The following is a 21878-nucleotide window of genomic DNA, read 5'->3' on the forward strand; positions in this document are numbered from 1 at the left end:
CTTGGTGCTGTTTGGACAGAACGTGGCACAAACTGCTGTTGTGTGCTGGTCGAGGGCCACACACTGGTCTCCCAGTCCTGGCAGAAACTGCATCCAGAATGGCTTCCCAAAGCATGTGTTACTGGCCATGGGCGACGAGACTCTGCTGGTAGAGGGGCAAGGAATTGAAAGAGGACGTGGGTCACATTTTTTTCGAGTTCCAGGTGACATACGGGTTGGGGCACCACGCCCCTGGCAAAGCAGACAGAGCTTCAGGTTTAGTCTTGCCCCGAGCTTAGTACAGTTCCACTGTGGATTCCAAGCAGCTCGCCAAGTGCCAGTGCCTAGCACTAGATAGTCATCCCAGCCACAGAGCCATCTGCCCCGTGGGTGGGAAGAGCCTCTGACAGCTGGTGGAGACGCCGGGTGGGAAGAGCTAATGCACAGACAAGTGACACGCTAATCCCAAGTCGGGAAAGGGGTGTGATGCCAGCCGTGCGGGGCAGGGATTGTTGCCAGGCAGGTGTCTGCAAACCTGGTGGCTCCCCAGAACAGGCATCCCTCTCCTTCTGCCTGCGCTGGCCTCACGCTCCCAAATTAGTCAACACTTGGGCAAAGCGTGAATAGAAGTCACATAGCTGAGAATCTAACTCTGCCCTGCCTAGGTACGTGTGAGGGTTATTGGGAAGGTTAACGTGGGTGTTTCTGCTGTGTAAGCTGCAGGAAAATTCTTCTGCCCAAATTCCTGCTGGCTTGCTGAGCTGGGACTGCAAGAATAGTGAAGAGAGAGCATGAGAGAGCTCTCCAGGGGATGAGCAGCAGGATGGGCTTAGGAAGGACAAAGTGCTGTGCTGAAGCTTGCTTTTCAGCAGCTGGTATCTTCTAATACTAAATTGCAGCCCAGAAATGTAGAGAAAGAATATAAAAATACAGCGGTGAAAGTGACTTTCCATGCTAATGGCTAATTTGGCTTTCTGTTTTTAACTCGGCCCAGAGTTAGCTTTGAATTTACTTTCGTGATGAAGACATCAGCATTGCCTGGCTTTGAGAATCAGGCTGGCATTTAAATGCGAGCTTAAGTCTATTTCTGTAAGCGTGATGCAGAGCACTCTCACCAAACTGTTAGAATTTCCTGCTAATTGTGGTGTTTCATTTCTGGCCAACTGCATTCCAGAATGACCTCTCTCTAATGTGCTATTTACTGACTCTATTTTGGTATACAAACTCCCCAGGCTTAGCAGTATGAAATTTCTCTTCCTTGTACAGTGTTCTAAAGCCCTTTTAAACCAGAAAGAAATCTGTAGGTTAATGTGATAATTTTGATTTATTAACTTGAGCTGTAGGCATAAACTCTTCCTGTTGGAATGTTGACAGTGTTTAGCATTGGATGGAGATGCTGGCACATACTGTATGGGAGGCGTGGGATCTGTAATAAATACAAAGGCCACAAATATTTAAGGCTTATTTCATCCTGTCCCACCTTTCATGCATCTTTTATTACTGTTTAACTGGAAATAAAGCAGGTCTAGGAAGGGACACTATGCTACTTGTGGAAAATGGAAATAATGTTTTAAGACAACGCAGACCATCTTGGTGTTCCCTACAGGGGTGGATTTCTCATCACACACTTCTTGCAGAAGCACCTCAACTGACTGAGACCTGCCCACCCTCGGCTCTGAGCCCCTGTCCCCCCCAGCCTCTCCCCAGCTCAGGCTCAAGGCACTTGCATCCAAACCTTCCCTCTGTCAGTTTAAAGCCATTTCCCCTTGTCCTGTCACTCCATGCACTCGTAAAAATTTCTTTCTTGTTTGGAAAATGTGTGTCTTAAGAGTTGCTTTGGGAGTTTAGAGTGAAGCCTTCCAACAGGAGAGACGATGCTGCCAACAGATCCTTAGCACTGGAATTGTGTTTCTGTCCTCTCATTTTTACCTCCTTGCAGCGGAGAAGGAAGTTCATCTTGTTTCCGTGTATTTGTTGTTTTGAAGGACTGGATGTGGTCTGGGTGACTGTTAAGTGGAAAGCAAGGGGTTACTAACATGAAAAACAAGTCTTTCCAGAGCTTAGAATTCCACATGTGTAGCCTGTGGTGGTGCAGACTTAGCTAGGAATACCAACAGCCCTGTTTTCAGATTCCTCAGCTTTTGTCTTCTTCCAGTGAGTCAGTATCTATTTGTGTGTGAAAAATCATAACATGAAACACCTTAAAAGCACTGATCCCTACAACAATAAACAATTAAAGGGGAAAATGGAATCCTTCCTCCAGCAGAAAATCAGAGCCAAGCTGAGCTTCCAAGGAAGAGCCTTTTGTGATGTCCTTGATAACAGTAATAACAATAAAGGTCACGAGAGCTCTGTCATCCTGAGACCTGATGTTGCCTGCTCAGACAAGTGGCCCCTGCTGAGGCTCAGATCAGGTAGGGCTGATAACGGGGATGGAACAGCCGTGTTTATTTTTGGAATGTGTCAGAGAACCTGTTTCTGGTCCTTGCTCTTTGGTAGCAGTCAGGTATTTATTTACATGGTCTGAAGCTCCAGGGCTTCTCCCGTAAAAAGGAGTTTATGTATCTGAACAGTTCGTACCTTTCCTTCCCCTCTGTGTGCCGATGGCAGGAGATCTTGGTAGGAAAGATGGAATGGCATATTGCTGACCTGAGATGATACTGTTTCCAGAAAGGACAGTTTCACCCTTTGTTACTTCGCAAGGAATTAAATTGTAAATATTGGTGGTGTAAAATCTAATTTGGGGAGGGTATTGCATATTATAAAATACTGTGATGAGGCAGTGAACATTGATACCTATCAAACTATTTGTAAGATGGTCAGGAGTGTGGTTTTTGCTTCATGTGCTAATCCATATTGAAGAAAACAAAAGAAATCAGGAATCTTGTGGATGGCCTTGCCCTGGGAACAAAGTGTGTGTTGAACAACTCAATGGATGAGCGTGTCTGTGCCTGGTTGTTTTGTATGTTTGGGCCCTTCTGTTTTAAAATCTTAGCAGCTGATTTGAAAAGTGATTGAGAGCACTGCATTTTGATTTGAAATACAGACAATATAAAAATAGAAGTCAGTGACCTATTCAGGCTACTTCAATTAAGTAGCAGCAGGAAATCCAGATATACTGGTGAAGTCTGTTATTGGAAAACCTTCACTTCTGCTGGAAATGAGAAAATTACAGATGATGTGTAAATTGAAAAAGGTCTTAAGGAGGAGACATCATAAATAGAGGCCAGACTGAAGCAGGCCCTTACAGAGTGAGGGAGAGAGAGGCTGGATTATGAAGCCAAAGTTCAGGATCTCTCCTAGACACTGCAGGAAGGATCCTAGGACCGATTCTGTAAGCAAGGACTCTTGCAAGGTTTATGAAGGATGTGGTTCAGTTGCTGAGGGAGAGGGAATATGCTGCTTAGCAGTTGATGGGACTTGACCAGGAAAGGTTAGAAAACTGCAAAGCCTGGATACTGTGGTACTTCTAGGCAGTGCTCCACATAAAGCCAAAGACAGGCTGTTGTTTTAACACTTCAGGAATGCTTGGTCACAAACTAAATGTGCACGGTAAACATCACTTAAACCTTTTACCTGCACGCCTGATTTGGTAAGAAATGCCTGAATTGCTCTGCTTGTTGCCTGTTCTGGGAGGCAGGTTGGAGCTTAGGCAGCAGCTACCAAACTTGCAGCACTTTGGGACTTAGCTGGAGGAATTTGGGTTTGTTTGTGTTTTCCCGTAGTACCTTGGGGGTCTTTGAACATTGTTTTCACTGTGGCTCTGAGAGGCTCTTTTGAATCCAGATCTCAAGGTTTTAGGTGTCCCTTTTACAGAGGTGTTTAGTCCAAGGAATGTGGTGAGCACTTTGAGGTTTTCCTTGCTCTGGCTGCCATGCAGTGTTTCCTATTCCGACTGCTCCGATTTTCAAGCGGCATTGCCAGAGTGTCATGGATGGAGTACCATGGATTGCAGAGCATGGGACACATTCTCGCTGCTTCCTGGTATTCACTAAGACCAGTGGACTAGAAATAAATAATGCTCAACTGCTCTAATTTTAGCATAAAATTACGATAACTTGTTGACCAGCGTTATTGTTCCAAAGAGCATAACATTATCCAAGAAAGCAGCAGGACTCATAGGCATGTTCTGCTGGAGAGTGTTCGCACAATATTCATCATAAACTGTTGTCCGTTGCTATGAAACAATCTGAGAAGATCAAATGGTGCATAAACATTGCATAACTCATCAAAGAGATCAAGTAAGGTGTAGAGATAAGGGATGGAAGTCATTGTGGCACTGGTAGAGACTTGGTGAGGGGTAGAGAGCTGAGGCTGGAGAACATCATTGAAGTGGTGTGGGCAGGAAGGAATAGACCTCCCAGTTAAAACACTGGTGAAAGTTCTCCTTGGAATCTCCAAGCATGGCACTTCAGTTTGATCTTGTGGTATCTTAGCAGAATTTCTTTTCTTCTTCCCATGCAAAGGAGTCAGGAAGTATTTCTAAAAAAAAAAAAATCTACGGGAAATTTCTTATTTGAAATTTTGAATAATTTTTCTTACTTTGGTCCTTCTTGTTGCTTAGTTAGAAACTTCTTCACCTTAAAAGAATGACCACTGTCTTTGTGATGATGCTTTTTATAATGTGAATGCTTCACCGTCTCCGGGCAGCCAGGCTGACAACATAGAGTTGTCTTTGCTTCCCAAATCACCCCAGACTCCTGCTTCTTCCATGTGTTTATGGGGAGTTATTAAGTCCATTCTTGCCATCCCTTAGCAGAAGAGATCAAACAGCAGATAAACCACTCATGCCTGCAGCAGCACTCCCGTGTTGCCTAACTGTCTATTCTTCTTCCAGAGGCACCTTCCTCCATCCCACCCCGGGGAAAGTGCTTTGGTAAATAGATTAGCTCTGCTCTGTGTTCTTGGGGTCAGCAAACAGAGAGTCTGGCAGGTTGGCAGAAGAGGGAGGATTTTCCAGCAAGCTGCTAAATGGCCACGGAAATGTCTGGCCACTCAAACAGAAGGAGGAGGGAGAAATGTAAACTCTTTGGTTGATGAGTAAGAAAAGGCTTTGGCAAGTTTTTCAACCTGCTGCTTATCTGAGTTAGCAAAAAATGTAAAGTGATTTCAAGAGAAATGGATTCCCCTCACTCATTTCACTGGGTGTCAACTCTGACTCGGAGATAATGTTCACTAAATTGAGTTAAAAACTTCCCTGCTTTTCAATACAGGAAGAAGGAGAAAGATCCTATTAAAAAGAACTGCAGAGCCCATTTCGGAGCTCTTGCTTCTGGTGACCTTTTAATAATGCACAGCAGGGCTGAAAGCAGCAGTGGTCAAGTTCCTCAGCTTCTGAAAAATGAACCCTGTTTTCTGAGGCTGGGCTACTTCAGCCTGTGACATTCATGGCAGGTAACATTTTACAGGATTTCGGTGACAACAGGGTGTAAGCTTGGAGAGGAAGGAACCTTTTTCATGTCTTTGCATCCCAGATAAATCCCCTTGTATTTTGAGTTTTGGTGTCTTCAGTTGATTACTCATGTTAAAGTGTGAGGGGAAATACTACAGAGCTAATTATAATCACTTTTAATTAGATCCTGCAGCAACTCCTGCAAGAAATTTTAAGTGAATGATGCACACGGTCTGCGTGGTTGGTGCTGCTTTACCACCAAATCCCAAAATCACAGAATCCTGGAATAGTATAGGTTGGAAAGGAACTTAAAGCTCATCTAGTTCCAACCCCCTGCATTGTGCAGGGACACGTGTCCCTGCAGCACATAGGTATGGGCCCCAAATCATAATGCACAAGAAAGTGTTGGAATACTTGGACCTGGAAGTATTTTGCTGATATTTGGGAACCTGGTGAGGTGGCTAACAAAGCAGGAATTTCTGGTGAAATTTCTGGTTGTACAGGAGCGGGAACCGTTTCAAATATCCACTCTGTGTCCTGGATGTGAAATAGTTCTTAGAAAACTGTTATATAAAAAGGTCTCACGAAATTACCCACTTAAACAATGCATCATTCCATGCCTCCCGTGGCATTAACCAGAGTGAGTGGTGTTATTCCTGTGAGAGATGGGCTTTGGACAGGATTGTGTGGAGATATGGCTGGCTGTAAGTCTCCCATGTTTTTTTTCCCTGTGATTCCCTCTATCACAAACAAAGTGCTTGAAGAAATAATCTCATAACTATAGAACTGGATGATTTGTTGTTGTTAACAGGAAAATTCTTAAAATTAAAATGAACCCTCACTTTGAAAGACTTGAGCTTGTAAATGGATCGACTGAGTCAAGGTTTCCAGGAAATAAACTTGCACCTTTAAGGATGTGCACAACCTTCTCTCTGGAATGGCTGAAATGCAGGGCTGGGAGGACTCTCCTTCCACTTCAGGGGCTTTTGTGTTTGTCAGTTTTCAGGCTTTCTGAGAAGGAAGTTCTGGCTTCTGGTATGGGGAGATCAAAGCATGGAGAAGGTTAAGAAACTTGAGTGGAGTTCTGGGTGAGTCAGCGGTGCTTTCCCACATTCAAATCAGACTCCTTAAGGGAAACCCGGGTCCCACTGGCAAATCAATTGAGGCACAGGTTAATAACAGAAATAGGTTATTTTTTATTCTTTGGTTCTCAAAATGCCTTATAAAAGGAGTTCAGGATTTTCTTCAGGATCCTTGTTCTATCGACAGAAAAACTCTTCTTCTTCTGTCCATTTCTTTAAATATATTTTCCCCTCCTTTCCTCACCAGTATTAATTTTAGGGTCTTATATCCCTTTTTTCTTTCTGAAACACCTCTAAACAAATATGCTTGGGACTGAACTAGGTCTTTTCCAAGAGCATGTTCTGTTTCCTCCTGTTTTCAGTAGGGATGGGGAAGGCCACACAGACAAGTGGTGAAAGCTAGGGATTGAGCTGGCCTGAGCAGGTTTTCCATGTCCTGTGCTGGAAGCAGGCTCTCCACAGAAGGAATTGGTGTTTACCTAACCTTTGCATCTCCTGCAACGTTTCTATAAAGGCACATCTGCAGTGCTCAGTGCCACAATGTGCTTTAGTATGGCCCATTACTTGTCTGAAAGCTGTGCCAGCCGTAGAAGCCAGAAATGTGCATTTTAACAGGCAGTTAAAAATAGCTTGGTTTGTTGTAAATCACCCTCCCCTAGCTGGTATTAATTTCCATGGAGTCGAAGAATTTAGAATTCTCCTGGTTTCTGCGATGGCTGCACATTGAATTCGGAATATTGCCACTTCCAAGCAGAGTTTTAATGACATCAACAGTAAGTTCTTTCCAGTGTACTGAAATCCTTAAGCCTTAAAGGAGAGATAACTGCTGCATACTCTGCTGTGCTCGTCTTCCCTGTGTTTTCATTCTTTTTCCCTGTAGGTTTGAATTGAACAGGATTCAGTTCTTCATTAGGCGTTCTTGGACTGGCAGCAGTATTGCTTTGGCTTTGTTCCCAAGTACAAGTTAATGTAAGGGTGGCATTCCAGCTTTCCAGAGGGAAAAAATAACCAAACCAAAATAACCTGACAGGCTGTGATGAGCTGTGCAGGTGTATCAGGCTGGTATGTTCGCAGGTAATCTGGCAGTACCAGCTTCATTTGCACCAGGGATGAAAACACAGCCATGTTTCTGTTTCCAAAACATATCAGAATCTTCCTGTTATCCATTGGATAACCCTGGGGCAAAAACGAGGCTAAGTTTGCTGCACTGCACACTTAACTGCTCTGAATCTTACTTCTATCACTTATTACCATTCTTACTTCTATCACTTATTAGCATTCTTTAAATCAAAAACATTTTAAAAAGTTTTCAGACTTGTTTCACAAAAGTCCTGGCAAAAAGGTAACAACAACAAAAAGTGAGTGTTGTGAAGAGTTAATTATGGAAGGAAAAATCTCTTCTGAGGCTTAACTGGAGGCTAATAATGAGTTTCCATTGCCTGCAGGTATGTTGGGATGAGAAGGAAATGGCTAAGGCACCAGAGTGGGGCTAAACTGGTTTTGTTTTTTCCATGCTGGAGATGGCAGAGGAATAAGTTGTTTCCTCTTTGTGCCTGTACATCACAGGTGAGAGCATCTCCCCACATGCCTGGCCCACCTCCATACTGAACATTTGGGAGCATAGGCTGTCTCTGAGCCTCTCTGTGCAGCACAGCAGGCTCTGGGCAAAGCAGGGTGCTGCAATATCCAAATGCTCCAGCTGACGCTGGCGTTGCCACAGCTACACTTGCTTCAGCAACTTCAAAGAGAAAGGGGAAAAAAGTGCCTCAGCTGTATGTGACCTGAGCTGATTCGTGCTGGGAATTAAATCCTTTCCAGAGACTTGCAGCGTCCAAGATGGAGGGGAGAGGGGATTTCCTTGGGAACAGCTTTTGAGTTTTGCATTTTATTTCGCACCCTTGCCTTGGAAAGGGAGACACATGTGCTCTGTTTGCTTATAACTGCTGAGTGAGGTATGTGATGAGTTTAGGTAGAGCTGGAATTAAGGCGTGCTCTGTGTTCCAAGAGAGTTGGCTGTGGGGGAATTAATAAAATTAGGAAATCTTATCCATTTTAGTGTCTGAGATACAGGTTTTGTGGAGGCAAATGTTGCATTTTGAGCGAGTAGTTGCTTTTGAGTACAGAACACTTGCTTTTGGGTACAGAACCCAGGATGAGGGCAAGTGTAGGTGCCATGAAGAGTAACCCAAGTGATGTAAGGGCGGAGCACTGTCCGTTGCTGAACGAGAGGTCACAATGTCTTCAATGCTTCTGTCCATGGAGAAAATGATATCCTGGCTCCCAGTCCCAGCTCTGCTCCACTCCTTTCTTTCTGGTGGCAGGTGTGACCTGGCCTTCGTCTGGAGCTGGACACAGCTCTCCCTTCTCGTTATTGCTGCTGCTCTTTGGCAGCCTGGAGCTGAAACACGAGACTGTGGCCGTGTCCTGCGTCCTTGCACGTCCGCATGTGTGAGGCGGGGGTCCCACGGCGGCAGCGGGGTAGGGGTGCACAGCAGGACATATGGCTGGCTTCTGGAGGGACTGCGTTTCCAGGAAAACCAGATGAGGGAAGGGATGGAAGGGGTGAGTGGGGTGAAGGATCAGGTGCTCGGGCCAGCCAGCCAGCACATATTCCTTACAGCGTCACTGGGCCAAGGGCTCACCTTACACCTCCAGCGTGGGCAGAACAAATTGTACTGGTGGGATATTGCCGTTTGTCCCAGACCCCAGGCCCTCTGAGCTGACAGCAGGAAGGTTAGGTGTTCACAGGGTGGCCCCCACTTCGGGGCTCACCCCAATGGTGGGGGCACTGCTTGGCTTTCAGTGGATTTAATGGAGAGGCTCCCACAGCCCGTTGGGCAAGTGGAGCAAAATGTCACGGGGGGGTTGAAACTATTTTGATCCCTTTCCCTGGGGGGGCAGAGGGGAGGGAAGAAGTGGGCCATAGTAAATGTCACATGGGCCCGAAGTTAGTGTCCCTCCGAGCGTGGACAGTGCTTGCTGGACTCTGCCTCTCTGTTGGAGCTGGAGCAAATGTGGAAGGCGAGCTGCTGTGAACAGCTGGTTCTCCTGCTCAAGGAGCCCATAGGACAGCTGGATCTGTGGAAGGACTGGAGGTAGGTCTGGGCAGCCCAGTTTGGGACAGGACACTGAGAGGCAGAATGAGTCAGGAGGGGTGCAGTGACCTCCAGTCTGAAATCCTGACACTGCCTTTTCCCTCTGTGCCAGACTTGGTATTTCACAGAGTTTTTCCTGCTGATACGGGTCATGACCAGTATGAAACGCTTTTCAGGTGCAAGGTCTTTTGCACCAATTCTGTTATTGTAACCAGGAGAGTTTTCCAGAGAGTTTAGGAGCTGGGGAGTCCTCTGAAAGGCAGCTCTGGGGTTTTCACAATCCTGTGCCTTGCAACACCTCTGAAAGAACCCAGACGTCCAGTGGAAACTTGTCCTTTTGCTGTGTGCTCCTGCTTGCTTAATTGCTGCTTGTGTGGGGATGATGACAGAGTGATTTCATGAAAATTAATTTTTTTTATTCTGTGTATGATCTGTCTAACCTGTGCTAGAATATACAGTTACTTCTCGGATAACATCAGGCTGGTGGTTTGTTGTCAGTGGCAAGTGCTCTCGCTGAGCCAACTTTCTGATCTGTTTAAATCATTTAGATAAGTGGCATAACATCTCCCTGGAATGCTGGGATAACAAGATAAACCACGTTTGGTGTTAGGAAGAGAAAGGTTGTGTGTCTCTCCGTATCTCTCAGGAACTGTTGAATGTTTTTTGGTGTTAATCTGCAGCCTAACGACACAGCTCTAACCTGCAGTTATTAATTGGGAGCAGAGCCAGCAAATGCTGCAGAGTTGGAACTGATATTCTGAGAATTGTGGAAAACAAAGCTGGGCAGAGGAGCAGCAAAGGGAATTGGTTTGTGATAACTGCATGTACAAGGAACAATGAGGGACAGAGGAAGGCAGGGGACGTGTATAATGGGCTCTGTGTTTCTCAGAGAGACCTAGTTAGGAAGATGTGGAATAAATAAGTCTTTGAGTCATTCCCTTTTCCATATTGGAAGGCCTCCTAAATGTGTCGTCACAAAGCATCTGCATGCTGAAGATCTGCAGTTTGATAAGGTATGATAAATTGTGCTGTAAGTGTGACAATAATAAGGGCATGTCTAAACACACAGCAAATGTTTTCCTTCTCCCGTGGAAAATGTTTACATGCACTTACTTCTCAGTGAAGTGGGGGAAACAAAGTACTGGGATTTATTGCTTATGCTACAGGAAGGGAAAACATGGGAATGGCAGGCTCAGGGAGAGCTCTGGAGAGATGGGCTGGATACTACAGCCTCCCTCCCCTGAGAGTCACAGGGCAGTGACTGCTTGTCCTCTGCTGGGGCTGCTCCCCTCTCGTGGGGTCTTTCCCCAGTTCCCAGCTGCATCTTCTGCCTGCTCCTGTCCTCCAGCACAGCCGTGAGGGCAGGGCTGGCTGGTGTCCTGCCAGGAGACCCCACACTGGGACTTCCCTGACAACTGTGCTGGGAAAAAAGAGCTGCTGTGGGAGCGCTTGGGGCTGTGGCTCAGGTGAGAGGGAGAGGAGCACAGCACTGGCTCACCGCCAATGCCATTTCTTCTTGCCATTCTTCCTCCTTTTATTTTCTTTCCCCACCCCAAAGCATGGGAATGTAGTAATTACATTTTGACCCAGTTTCCAAAATCACTGTAGCATAGACTTTGACGGGGGGGCCGGGGGGAACCACTTAGGAATGAAAACCAGCCATTAGCTAGTACCAGAGGGGCAGAACAGCAGCAGACTGTTACAAGTATGCACTAACAGCCTTGTAGAACAACTGTTACCCTGCATGTTTTTATGGAAAGAAAAAAAAAAAGGTAATTGCATTTACGTTTTTTTGATATTTGATCCCTGATACACAAACCTTATGAGCCCGAGTTCAGGTTGCCTTCAGCTGAAGCACTCTAAGCACTGAGGCTTGTGTCAAGTGCTTGGATCTTCAAAACTTGGCTGGAGGTTCCATGGCAGCCTTTCTTGTGGTTATTTCTGGCACCTCTGGCTGCCAGTTGGAACAGGGGGCTGTAGATCTGTGGGGAAGTGGAAAGGAATGGGTGTGAGCGCCTGCACGGAGCAGGAGCCCTGAATAGCAACAGGCTTGGGTTAAGATGGGGTTTTGAAATGCACAGAGACTCGGGGAGCAGATGTAAGTATGAAAACCAAACCAATTTCCTCATTCCGGCTATTAATACGAGAGGGGGAAAAAAGGTCCTTTGAAGTGATTTCAAACAGCAATTAATATCCCTTGGAATCTCCCCGTCAACTCAGTGAGGAGTCTTGAGTGAGAAGCTGGAATGTAACCTCACAAAATAAGATAGGCAGGAAGGGAGAAAGGAAAGGCCTGAAGACATTGTCCTGAGGGATGGGAATATAATGTCTCCCACCTTCTGCTGCATTGGTATTGCCACTGCCTCGGCTGCCACTGCGGGTCAGGGGTGGCACCTGGAATAGTTACACCATAGGCCTAGGGGTACCAATGGTGCTTGGACATGGATTACACTGGATTACACTGCCTGTGCTGCAGTGGAGGAACAAAGGATGTCAGTGGCCCCTCTGCATTTCCCATCACAAGCAAGGCTGAACAGGAAGACATCATGCCCTGGAAGGCAGCTCTTGGCCGCTCCACTGCACAGCTTTGTAGGAGAATGCTCTGGCCTCAGAGGACAGGCTGTAGGTGCCTTGGGGATGTCCCCTCCCTTGGTGGGGAAGGACGGGGCTTTGAGGTGGGACCACAAGTGTGGGGGAAAACACAGGCGAAAAGTTGAAGGCTCTGAGAGATGGAGATATTCCTCGTGTGTTTGTGTTAATCAAAAGATACGTGAGATTCTCCAAAGGCAATATTTTATTCTGGTGTTATGTGCAGGCATAAAGTGAAAGCCTGCCCTTTGACAGCACTCATATTTTCTTAAAACGCTCCACCAGAACACGCTGTCCCAAATATCCATCAGTACTCCATCGTACCCGAGCCCCGTAAAGCACACAGCGCGGGATGTTGTCTCAGGACAGCCGTCTCCTGTTGCTACACAAATGTTGAGGTGAAGCCCTAGTTTATTGGTTTTTAAGGCAGAAGATATTGTTTCTGCACATTTTTACTTCACACAGTGCCTTAATTTCTGTTAGTCTTAAGATGATATGCCTTGGATTTATTTGGCTTACTGGAAGGCTGGAGGAGCCGAGGCCAGTCGGATACTTCATCTCTCGTACGTGGCAGCCTGGTCCTCGTGGCTGTTCTTGCAGGTCAGTGCTTCTGAGGTTCCACTGCCTGCCCTTCCTGGATCTGCCAGAGCACCAGGCACTCCTTGCCCTTGAACTTCTGCTCCCCAAATCGCCTCCTTCCCATGGAGAGGAGCTTGCATGTGGGCTGTTGGCTGCAGCCTTTTGTAGTGACTGCTGCTGAAGGGAACCACGAGAGGTATTTAAAAAGGTGGTTTCAGCAACAGGTCTTGCGGGCAGGTTTCTCCTCTGAACTTCCTGGTGCTGCCTCACATGAAGTGCACAGCTCAGCAACTGCTGAATGTGGGGAGCAATGCCCAGAATGTCATGGAATCACAGAGTGGTTTGAGTTGGAAGGGTCCTAAAATCTCACCTCATTCCATGCCCCTGCTGTGGGCCGGGACACCTTCCACTGGACAGGAGTGCTGGATATCTGACAGGGCTGGCCAGGGAAGGTTTTCATACTTACAGGTATCTATCCAAAGGTTTTCCGACGGACTGCGTGGCTTCTGGATGGTATCAGCATGGGTTGCTTCTCCCTTCCGTTGGGGTGAATCCCAAAGATCTGGGGCTCCACGCTGGGGGTATTCCTTGAGTGCCTGCACGTGCGGGAGCTGCTGTAGCAGAAAAACTGTGGAGCTGGGAAGAGCGCTGAAAGAGCAGCCAGCTCTCAGGGATGCCTTTTCCCTTCTGTTTTTGGCCTTGTTTTGACTTGGACAACACATTTCTCCAGTTTCACTTTCACTCTGCTTTTTTTTATTTTTTCCCTAGAATGCTTTGCTCTTCAGACTGCCCTAAAGTGGCAAAGCCCCTTCGGAGTTGTATGTGCTCCCGGGGAATTGTTGTTTGCTCTGAACTAGTCTGTTTCTGTTGGAGTTACCAAACAAATAATTTAAAAATCATTAAGTCCTCAAAGCTTTATTTATAGAGCAGACATTTCTGGCTAAGTGTAACCTGCCAATGTTTGGTTTTCAATGTTTTGTTTAGGATATGTTGGTATAAAAGATGAGAGACAGAACAAGAGATGTGAAAATCCAAAGCAGTGAATGATAATGCTGCTGTTTAATTATTTGAAAAGAAAACATTTCTGATGACCCAGGATGGACAATGGGATAATAAACCAAACCCCTACCCAAAGGAAAGAAAAAAAAAAAGCAAACCAGCAGACCAAGCCAACCTTTGATATGTGGCATCATAAATTGTGTCCCGCTTCAAAATGATCTGGAGTTTAGAAATTAAATGATAGAAGGGAATATATGGTGGAGTTACTGTATTGTAAGTACCAGCTGCTCCTGGGTAGCCTTTTTCTTCATATCAGAAGAGGGCCTGCAGAGGGAAAACCTGGCAACAACTTGAAAATTTAATCAGTGGAAACACACTTGTTCCCTGGGAATAAAGAGTCTGTATTAGTACAATCGGAAAATGGTTAAAGGCAAAGAGCTGAGGTGAACTGAGAAAAAAGAAGAAGAAACACTGAGATGAATATCTGTTGTTTAAATTGGCAAAGTAAGGGGAAAAACAGTGTTCCAAGAACAATAACCTAAATGGCACTGGAAATCAATTAATGATGGATTGGCTGGGGCTGAGCAATACAGATCTCCATAGATTTTCTGTATAGTTTGCTGTTGTGGTAGCTTTATAGCTTTTTTTCCAAGGATCCATTGCAGGACATCACTTGAGAAGGACGCTCAGGTGTGTATATGGTTGGATTAGGTAGAGAAGTTTGGTGATTTATCAGTACAGGACCTGTGTTACTGATGGTGTATTTCGGAGTTCCTGCTGCTGCTGCCATTTGGCATCTCCAAAGCCCTGTGGAGGTGTCCCAGATGGGATTTTTTTACATCAGGAGAAGATGTAGTCTTGAATTAAGAGGATCACAGTGACCTGTCATTCCATTTACTTTCCTGCAGGATATTGGCTGCTTGAGACCAGATTGCTCTCAGTGTCAGGAGGCAAGGATTCAATTTTAGAGGAGCAGGCAGGAAGCAGTGTACATCAGGGAAACCATCTCTAATCCTGATGCCTGTCACCATCTGCTTGTGGGAAGTTATCTTCAAGCAGAGGGTAAGAAGGCTGGCTGGGGGGCTGCTGAGCTTTGACAGCAGAAATCCAAGTGAGTTGCAGGTTTATCTGTACTAGTCAAGCTGTTTGTTGGACTTGGCCTTACACTGAGAGAGGGTGAGATTTCTCCATGTCATTCCAGTCAGAGATAAAATATTAGAAGCTTTCCTGAGCTGGTGCACAGGAGGTGAGGAGGATTTTGATAATGGTGGTGGTTATTGCTCTTGTAAGGATTTGGTGCTCAGGAGAATTGGTCTGGAGCACAATGCAGGTGCTGTACAAATGGGCTGGAATGCTGGTTGGCCCATCCCTCTGGGATTTCTTTGTGGTTTGGTTGTTTTTTTTTTTGGCTCAGGATGCCAATAGCTGAGGAATGAGGAAGAGAAAGAAACCCATCAAAATGACAGCTGGGGAGAAACTGGGAACAGAATAAATCCTCCTGATGTAAATACTGCTCCTCCCATTTGCCCACCCATACTTATCAGAGAGCAGAGAGGCACTTCCAGGTCTGTACCCCATTTTCATGGGGTTACAACGAGCCTTGTGCTGCAGGGGGCTGACTTCAGCCCTGGATTTCCCTCCTGCCCTGATTTGTGAAAGGATCTGTGTCCCTTCTGACCTGCTTTCTGCCTGAACTTGCTCTGAAGCAGAGAGCAGGCGATGTGTTTGAGAGCACAGCAGTGCTTCAGTCAGCTGGGCTGCTCCGCTCTTCCTTAGCCCTCTCCTCCTTCCAGAGAGGTGGGAGTATTTGTTGTCCCAGCGTCCTAACAGCTGGAGGTGCCGGAAGCACGTGTTTCGGCATCCTACGCTCTGGTGGGTTTTGTGGGTGCAGGAACAAACACACTTTCTTTATTTTAACAAAGCCCTGCGTTTTTGGCTCTGACCAGAGGCTGGTTTGGCCTCGTTCCCTGGAGCAGGGAGCAGGACATGACTTGAGGCGGGTGAAATCTGCTTTCTCCGCTGCTCCCCAGGGCCAGGGCTCACCACCGAGGGGACAGCGGCCGCTCGCCCCTCTCGGCGGGCTGGAGCTGGGGTTGGCGGTGCCGGGGGAAGGGGGGCTGGTTCCCAGCAGAGGGCCCCCGAGCAGCGCCGCAGGCTCCCGCCCTGCGCTCTCCCGGCCCCGAGCAGCGCGGGGGCTCCTGGCGGGCAGGGATGCAAGAGGTGCGGCGCTTCGGTGCGTGGAGGAGTTTGCTCTTGCTGAAAAGATAAGAGATGTTTTTGCAAAGAAATACGAGTGTTTTTAGGAAATTCAATCCTGGAAGTTGGTAGGGGACCAGCAGGTCTTGCTCACAGGTCTGTGCAAAGCCCAAACCTGTGTTGCTTTCCAGGTGAGTGTGAGACAACGTGTGTTTTCAAAGCTCTGGAGGCAAACACGCTGTGCTCTCGGAAGCTAGCAGGAGTATTGGAAGGTACCAGAAGCAATTTCCCTACCCAGTGAAATCCCCATAGCTCTTCTTCTTGTGCTCCGAAGGAGGGGACTGTTGTGATCTGAGTAGCTCTCCGAGTGCTCCAGGGTGGCTCGTTGCTCTCGAGCAGACTTGGTGCATTATTCATGAGAAGCACATCGAGGGCACTGCTGCCAAAAGCCCCTTAACTCTCCAGCATTTGGCTCTCTTGCCTCACCTGAATGTTTCTCAGCACCTCCTGTTTCTGCCTCTTGCAAAAGATCGAGCCAGGGGAAGTGAGTGGGAATTTGGCAGTTTGCTTCCAAGGGCCCTGCAGTGGTTTCACAGGGAGTGGGCAGGCAGGCAGGGTTGAGCTGGGACTCTACTGAGCCAGCTCCCCACTGCATGTTGTTTTCACAGCTAACTGAGGCGGGACTACTGGAAAAAGCAGGACCTGCTAATCAAGTTTTTAAAGCCAATAGGTTTGCTCACCTTAGACCTTTACTAATCAGCTATCAGGGAGTGCTTGCTGAGACCCTGTTTTCTGTCTAGATTTCCTGGGAATTGGATGGAAAGGACAGACAAGTCCTGATTCTTGATGACTCGAATACAAATCTGAGAGCTACAGACTTGCTTTTTGTGGTTCCCTTGGAAATCGGTGCTATTGGACTAATTCAGCTGTAATACTAAGGAATGCAGTGTGGGAATTTGTTCCCTTGAATTCAGCAGCTACAATGAGCTGCACGACTGTGTCTGCGTAAAACAAACAAAAAACCCCCCAACACCTCAGGGTCATGAGGAAATAGCTGTGAACAAGGACTGAGTCCTCAAAAATGTGTGGGGGGAATTTTGTTGCTGTAAAGAGGATCTCCTGCATGCACAGGTGTGTTCAGGGTGAGCTGCTTTTGTAATGATGACTTGGCACTGACGATTTGTCAGCCAAGGCAAAGCCTCTGAGACAAGCACAGTCTGCGGTCTTTCTGCACCTAGATCCTTCCTTTGAGATCCTTTTATCCTCTGAAACTTCCTGACTTAGGCTGAATTACTCCTGACTTAATCCAACGTAAATATTGTATCACTGGGTAGTCTGCACAAACCCCTGGAAGTTCAGGAGCTGCCAGTTTCCATCTCGTTCAGCGTCGCCTCTGACTGACAACGCTGTGGTCAGCGTGAGCGGCTTCCGAGGAACCTACCAGAAAGGCTGCAAGATGTATTTATGGAATAACCTGCCCACAGGGAAAGTTCTACCCTTCCAGTCCCACCGAGCATGCGCGCGTGTATGTTCTCTAATCTTCACCATCAGAACTTTGCCTGTTCTCATTATCCATACACATGTCAGATGCTGTCATTGACAGCGATACCTTGCGTGACCTCGCTGGAAAACGAGTTCCTGAGTTAGCTGAGTGAGGAGAATGTGTGTGTGTGCTGGATGAGGAGGCAGCCAAATAATTCCCGTACGGCAGCAGGCGTTGTGGTGAAGGTGGTATCCTGTCCTGTGCCCTGCTGAGGCATTGCCTTAGCTGGGATGGGAGGCTGGCATTGGCCAAGGCCGATTTTGTGCCTTGTGAGCAGGGCTGGATCCAGCAGGCTTGAAAGGCAGGTTCGAACAGCTAGCCAAAGGCTTCCCGAGCCAAACTGCTGCTCCGTGGCCTGTTCAGCGAGGGGAAAGCTAGCGGGCTGTGGGCCTGAGTGACGAGCTTATCTCCGGTTCTTAAATCAAACAGAGAAAATATTGGAAATGGCTGGGTAGGTTTGGAGCGGGAACGTGCGAGCCAAGCCGTGTAAGAAATGCCAAAAGGTACATCTATACAGCGCGTCCGACAAGTCGGCTCTAGCCGGCGGGTTTTATTTTGTCAGTCACGATGACAGACAGGATTATTAGTGCATTTTACTTGGGTGTTTCTCTGCACAGAGAGCGTACTCATTTTCAAACTTGGCCGAGACAACTGCCCTGGCTCTTGATTTAAGGGCTTCTGGAAATGGCTCTTGGTAGGGTTTTAGATGATTAAATGTAGCGATGGTATATTTAAAGACTGACTTGGAATCATGCATCCTAATGGCAAAACATTTTTTTTAGCCAGAAAATCCAATGCACAGGTTTAAAGTGACAGTATGTGAAGTTACAGTGAGGTGTGAGGAAAACTGGAATTGGTAAGGGAGTTATTTAGGTTTGTTACTAAAATAGCGAGCTAAGAGCTATTTGTGGCTCTGAGTGCTGCTGAGGAGCATCCAGGAGGTGCTTTCACTGAGGGATTGCAACCTTTGGAGGGATCCCAGAACCCCCATGAGTTGCCTAAGTGGCAAGAAGCAACACCAATCTTCTCAAGTGGCTAATGTGTCATTTCTTCAGGAGCTTCCCAGGTCATTTAAAAATAAAGTGAAGTGAAGGGACAGAATAACTGGCACATCATCAGGGAGTTGGAGCATGGAGAGAGCAGTCCTTGCTTCAGAGCCTGTGGAAGATGGGAAGAGTTGGGTTAGGTCTTGGGTATACAGAGGTTCCCAACTGATTTGGTGCTCTGCTTTTGTTAATAAAGGACTGTCATTAGTTGAAATGAAATACAGCTGTGAGCATGGGAGTCATGGCTGTACCCATTGGAAACTCACTGGTTGGTGAAGAACATGTACTTAGGGAACTGGATTTATCAAAGAGAGCAGTGGAGCCCAAGTCCTGACCCATTCACGTGCAGACCACGGCTCTGACATCTTTGAAGAAAACATTAACCAGGGTGAGGGGACAGTGGCTTAAAGCCAATTGTCTGTTCTCAGGGGCTGGGGACAGCATAGGGGTGAGAGCAGCAGGGGAGAGGAGGAATTCAGCAGGGGCATCCTTCTGCAGTGCTCTCAACTCCACTCTGCAAGTGCTGTGGCTTCTGTTGCTGCTGCTTTTTTGCCCGGCCAATGGATTGCATGTCATTTCCTAGTACGGAGTTTGGACAGGTGACAAAAGTGGAACTTGGTAGTGAGGAGCAGCCGAAGAGGCAGTTGCCTGTGGTAATCCTAAACCTTGCCGAAGAAGGGGAGTTTTCCCCCTACAGAGCTACAATAGCCTCCTTTGTTCCCCTGAGAGTCTGTGTCCTTCCCGTGATGGATTGCTGCTCTGCCATGTTCCTTGTGAGCTGTTTGCAGAGCTCTGGGCTTTAAAAATATTTTATGGATCTCGTCACCTTGGCCTGGACAGTCAAGCTGAGGGCAGGAGCCACAGCTGACTGAACAAGATGTCGAATATTGGCACTGCTGCTCTCATCCAACACCAGTCCAGAGGGAACCTTTGGAAGAGTGATTAGTGTCCATAGAAGCGTGTGTGCAGGAGAGAGAGGAAGAACGAGGACTAGACTGGTGAGCAAGGTGAGCCTTGCCGTGCTGGAAGCTACATGTAAGGTATTATTTCCTTGGAAAATTATCATGAGGTGACCGAATGATGGTTTCTACATTTTCCCTGGGGCGGTTTGTCGTTGTTCTTGTTGGGGATGTTTTTATGTTTTGTTTGTTACGTTTTGTTTGGGTGTTTTTTTTTCTCTGTGCCGTGTCCTTTACGACCCAGATGCGCCCTGGCTCGTGCGTTTCCAGTCGCAGGGATCCCGCCGCGGGAGCGACACACGCTCCCAGCTCCCTTGGGCTGTGTCCCGGGGTGCCATCCTCCCCGTCTCCGGCCGCGGGGCTCCGCACCTGCCCCGGAGCGCGGGGTTCGGGGCGGGGAGCCGCAGACCCGGCCCGCAGACTCCTCCTCCGGGCTCCCCGCCCCGGGCCCCGTGACGCCGAGCGGCGGCCGGGGATGGGATGGGACGGGACGGGCCGGGATGGGAGCGGGCAAGGGGACGGCCGAGCCCGCCGGCGGCTTTAAATGCGGGCCGGGCCGGCGCCGCCAGCACAGCCGCGCCGCTCGCTCGGGCTGCCGCGGGCGCTCACCCGCACGGACACGGGCACGGAGGGGCAGGTGTAGGGCCGCCGCCATGCCCCGCTGAGCCCGCCCGCAGCGCCCCCGCAGCCCCCGCCCGCCGCCCCGGCTGCCCCGCAGCCGCCGCCCGCCGCCAAGCTGGAGGAACGCCGCAAGCCCGAGCCCCGGAGGTGAGCGAGCGGGAGCGGCGGGGGGCAGCGCCGGGACACGCTTTTCTCTCCTCGCTCTCTGTCTCGGTGCCCAGCTCAGCTGGAGCCAATTTTAGAAACCTTTCGCGGTGTTCGAAAACTTTTTTTTTTTTACGGTTTCGGTTCGTCTTCAGCGAGTTGTCAGCAGCCGCCGGGTCGGGGGGATCCTCGTCCCTCCCAGAGTTTCAGTTTTCCACCTGGTGTATGGCCGTACGGGGTGTTTTATTATCCAAGACCAGCTCCTCGCTGCTTGTTTGCCCTTTTGGCGCTTGGTGTGGAGCGCTGCCACGCAGAGCGAGAGCGCGCGGGGGAAATGAAGATTTAACCATCTTTGGGCTTGGTTTGTTTTTTTTTTATTATTTCTGCAACGTTAGGTATTAATGTTTTTCTCCTGCCTTAGGAGCGCACCCCTTCAGCACTCGCGTTCGGGAGGAGCCGGTGCACTCGGATGTGCCGAGAGCTCCCAGGGCGTGGGAAAAGGCGCCGGGCTCTTCCAGGAGCGCGTGGCTCGGGGCGCGGCGGGAGCCTGCGGAGTCGTTCCGCGGAGCTGCTCCTCTTGGAGAAGTTGGGTGCATGAGGGGCGAGGTTGGGCCCTGGGGCAGATCCGAGCAGGAGCAGCTCCGATGGAGAACTGCTCCACGTACTAAATATAGGGACTTGCGCCTTTTGTGTCAGAGAGGTGCAGTTACTATGCATCTAAATGTGACTCGGTGCGTGTGCTGCCGGCTACTTAGGGGCTTTGTTCTTCTGGTTGTTCCTGTAATGGGTCTATTTCGCATTTAAAAAAAAAAACTTTGCTAGGTGGTTTTAACAAAACGTGTAGAGTTGTATACTGTGTGTGGGACAGAATATGGTGCTAAGTAATAGGCTGCAGAAATATGCCTAGTTCTTATTTTGGTTGATATCAGTAGGAAATTGGGCATTAGAGCCTCCCCTGACCAAAAATCCTTTAGGCACCCGAACCTCAGCAAGTATTTAATGCGAACCTTCATTTTGTTGTTCCAGTTTCCAGTCCTGTGCAGAATGATTAAACAGGACTGTTTGCATCTCTGCTTGCTCAGAGCATGTACATGAGCTGATCTGTCCTAGCCTGTGCTCTTCCTTCCCTGACTGCCGTTCTGTGCTCAAAGACCTTTCCTGGTGACTCTGGTTGTGTTGGAGGATGGGTTCAGTTTTGCAAAGCCTGGTTTCAGCTGGTGATTTTAGCTCTCAGTAACTTCACCTGCCTGTGAGGGTTGTTGGGATCCGAAGGGCAGATGTTAATGCAGTCTGCTTCTTCATCATTTCACCCCTCCTGCTGTCCACTTAAAAGTGGGATGAGAAGGAATTATGGATCTTTTTTTTTTTCTTTTGTGGTTTTTTTTTTTCCTCCCCCAAGCTGTGGGGAGGAGGGATGAAGCTTTCATTTGTGTGCACAGGGCATTCCTGGCAAGGTAACACCCTGCACTCATCCAGTCAGCTCCCAGCAAGGTCCAACACGATTTTCTGCAGCTCACAACTCTGTAGGGTTCTCCTTCAAACTTCCATGTTATGATTTTAAATCTTGAAACTCCTCTGCAGCCAGAGAACAGCCTCATGTACTGGTGCTGTGTTGTGGTATTCCTCACAGCAGGTTTTTAAAGGGAGCTTTTGA

At 48.0% G+C, this 21878-nt stretch overlaps 1 protein-coding gene across 7 annotated transcripts in view; it reads left to right on the forward strand.

The window, feature by feature from the left end:
• Positions 1–21878, forward strand: part of SLC4A4 (solute carrier family 4 member 4) — a 140702-nt gene that overhangs the window by 10458 nt on the left and 108366 nt on the right. For 2 of the 7 annotated variants that reach the window (XM_064653724.1, XM_064653725.1), the window contains exon 1: positions 9366–9548. The exons of 1 other annotated variant lie outside the window; for it this stretch is intronic. In XM_064653724.1, coding sequence (XP_064509794.1) covers positions 9466–9548 — 83 coding nt within the window. In that variant the 5' untranslated portion in view covers positions 9366–9465. Of the gene's footprint in view, positions 1–9363; positions 9549–20034; positions 20228–21878 lie in introns of those variants that run through there. 4 more of the 7 variants (XM_064653730.1, XM_064653729.1, XM_064653728.1 and 1 more) reach the window with 4 other exon arrangements.

The sequence above is a fragment of the Pseudopipra pipra genome, chromosome 4 (genome assembly GCF_036250125.1).
Source record: "Pseudopipra pipra isolate bDixPip1 chromosome 4, bDixPip1.hap1, whole genome shotgun sequence".
In the NCBI taxonomy this organism is placed as follows: Eukaryota; Metazoa; Chordata; class Aves; order Passeriformes; family Pipridae; genus Pseudopipra; species Pseudopipra pipra.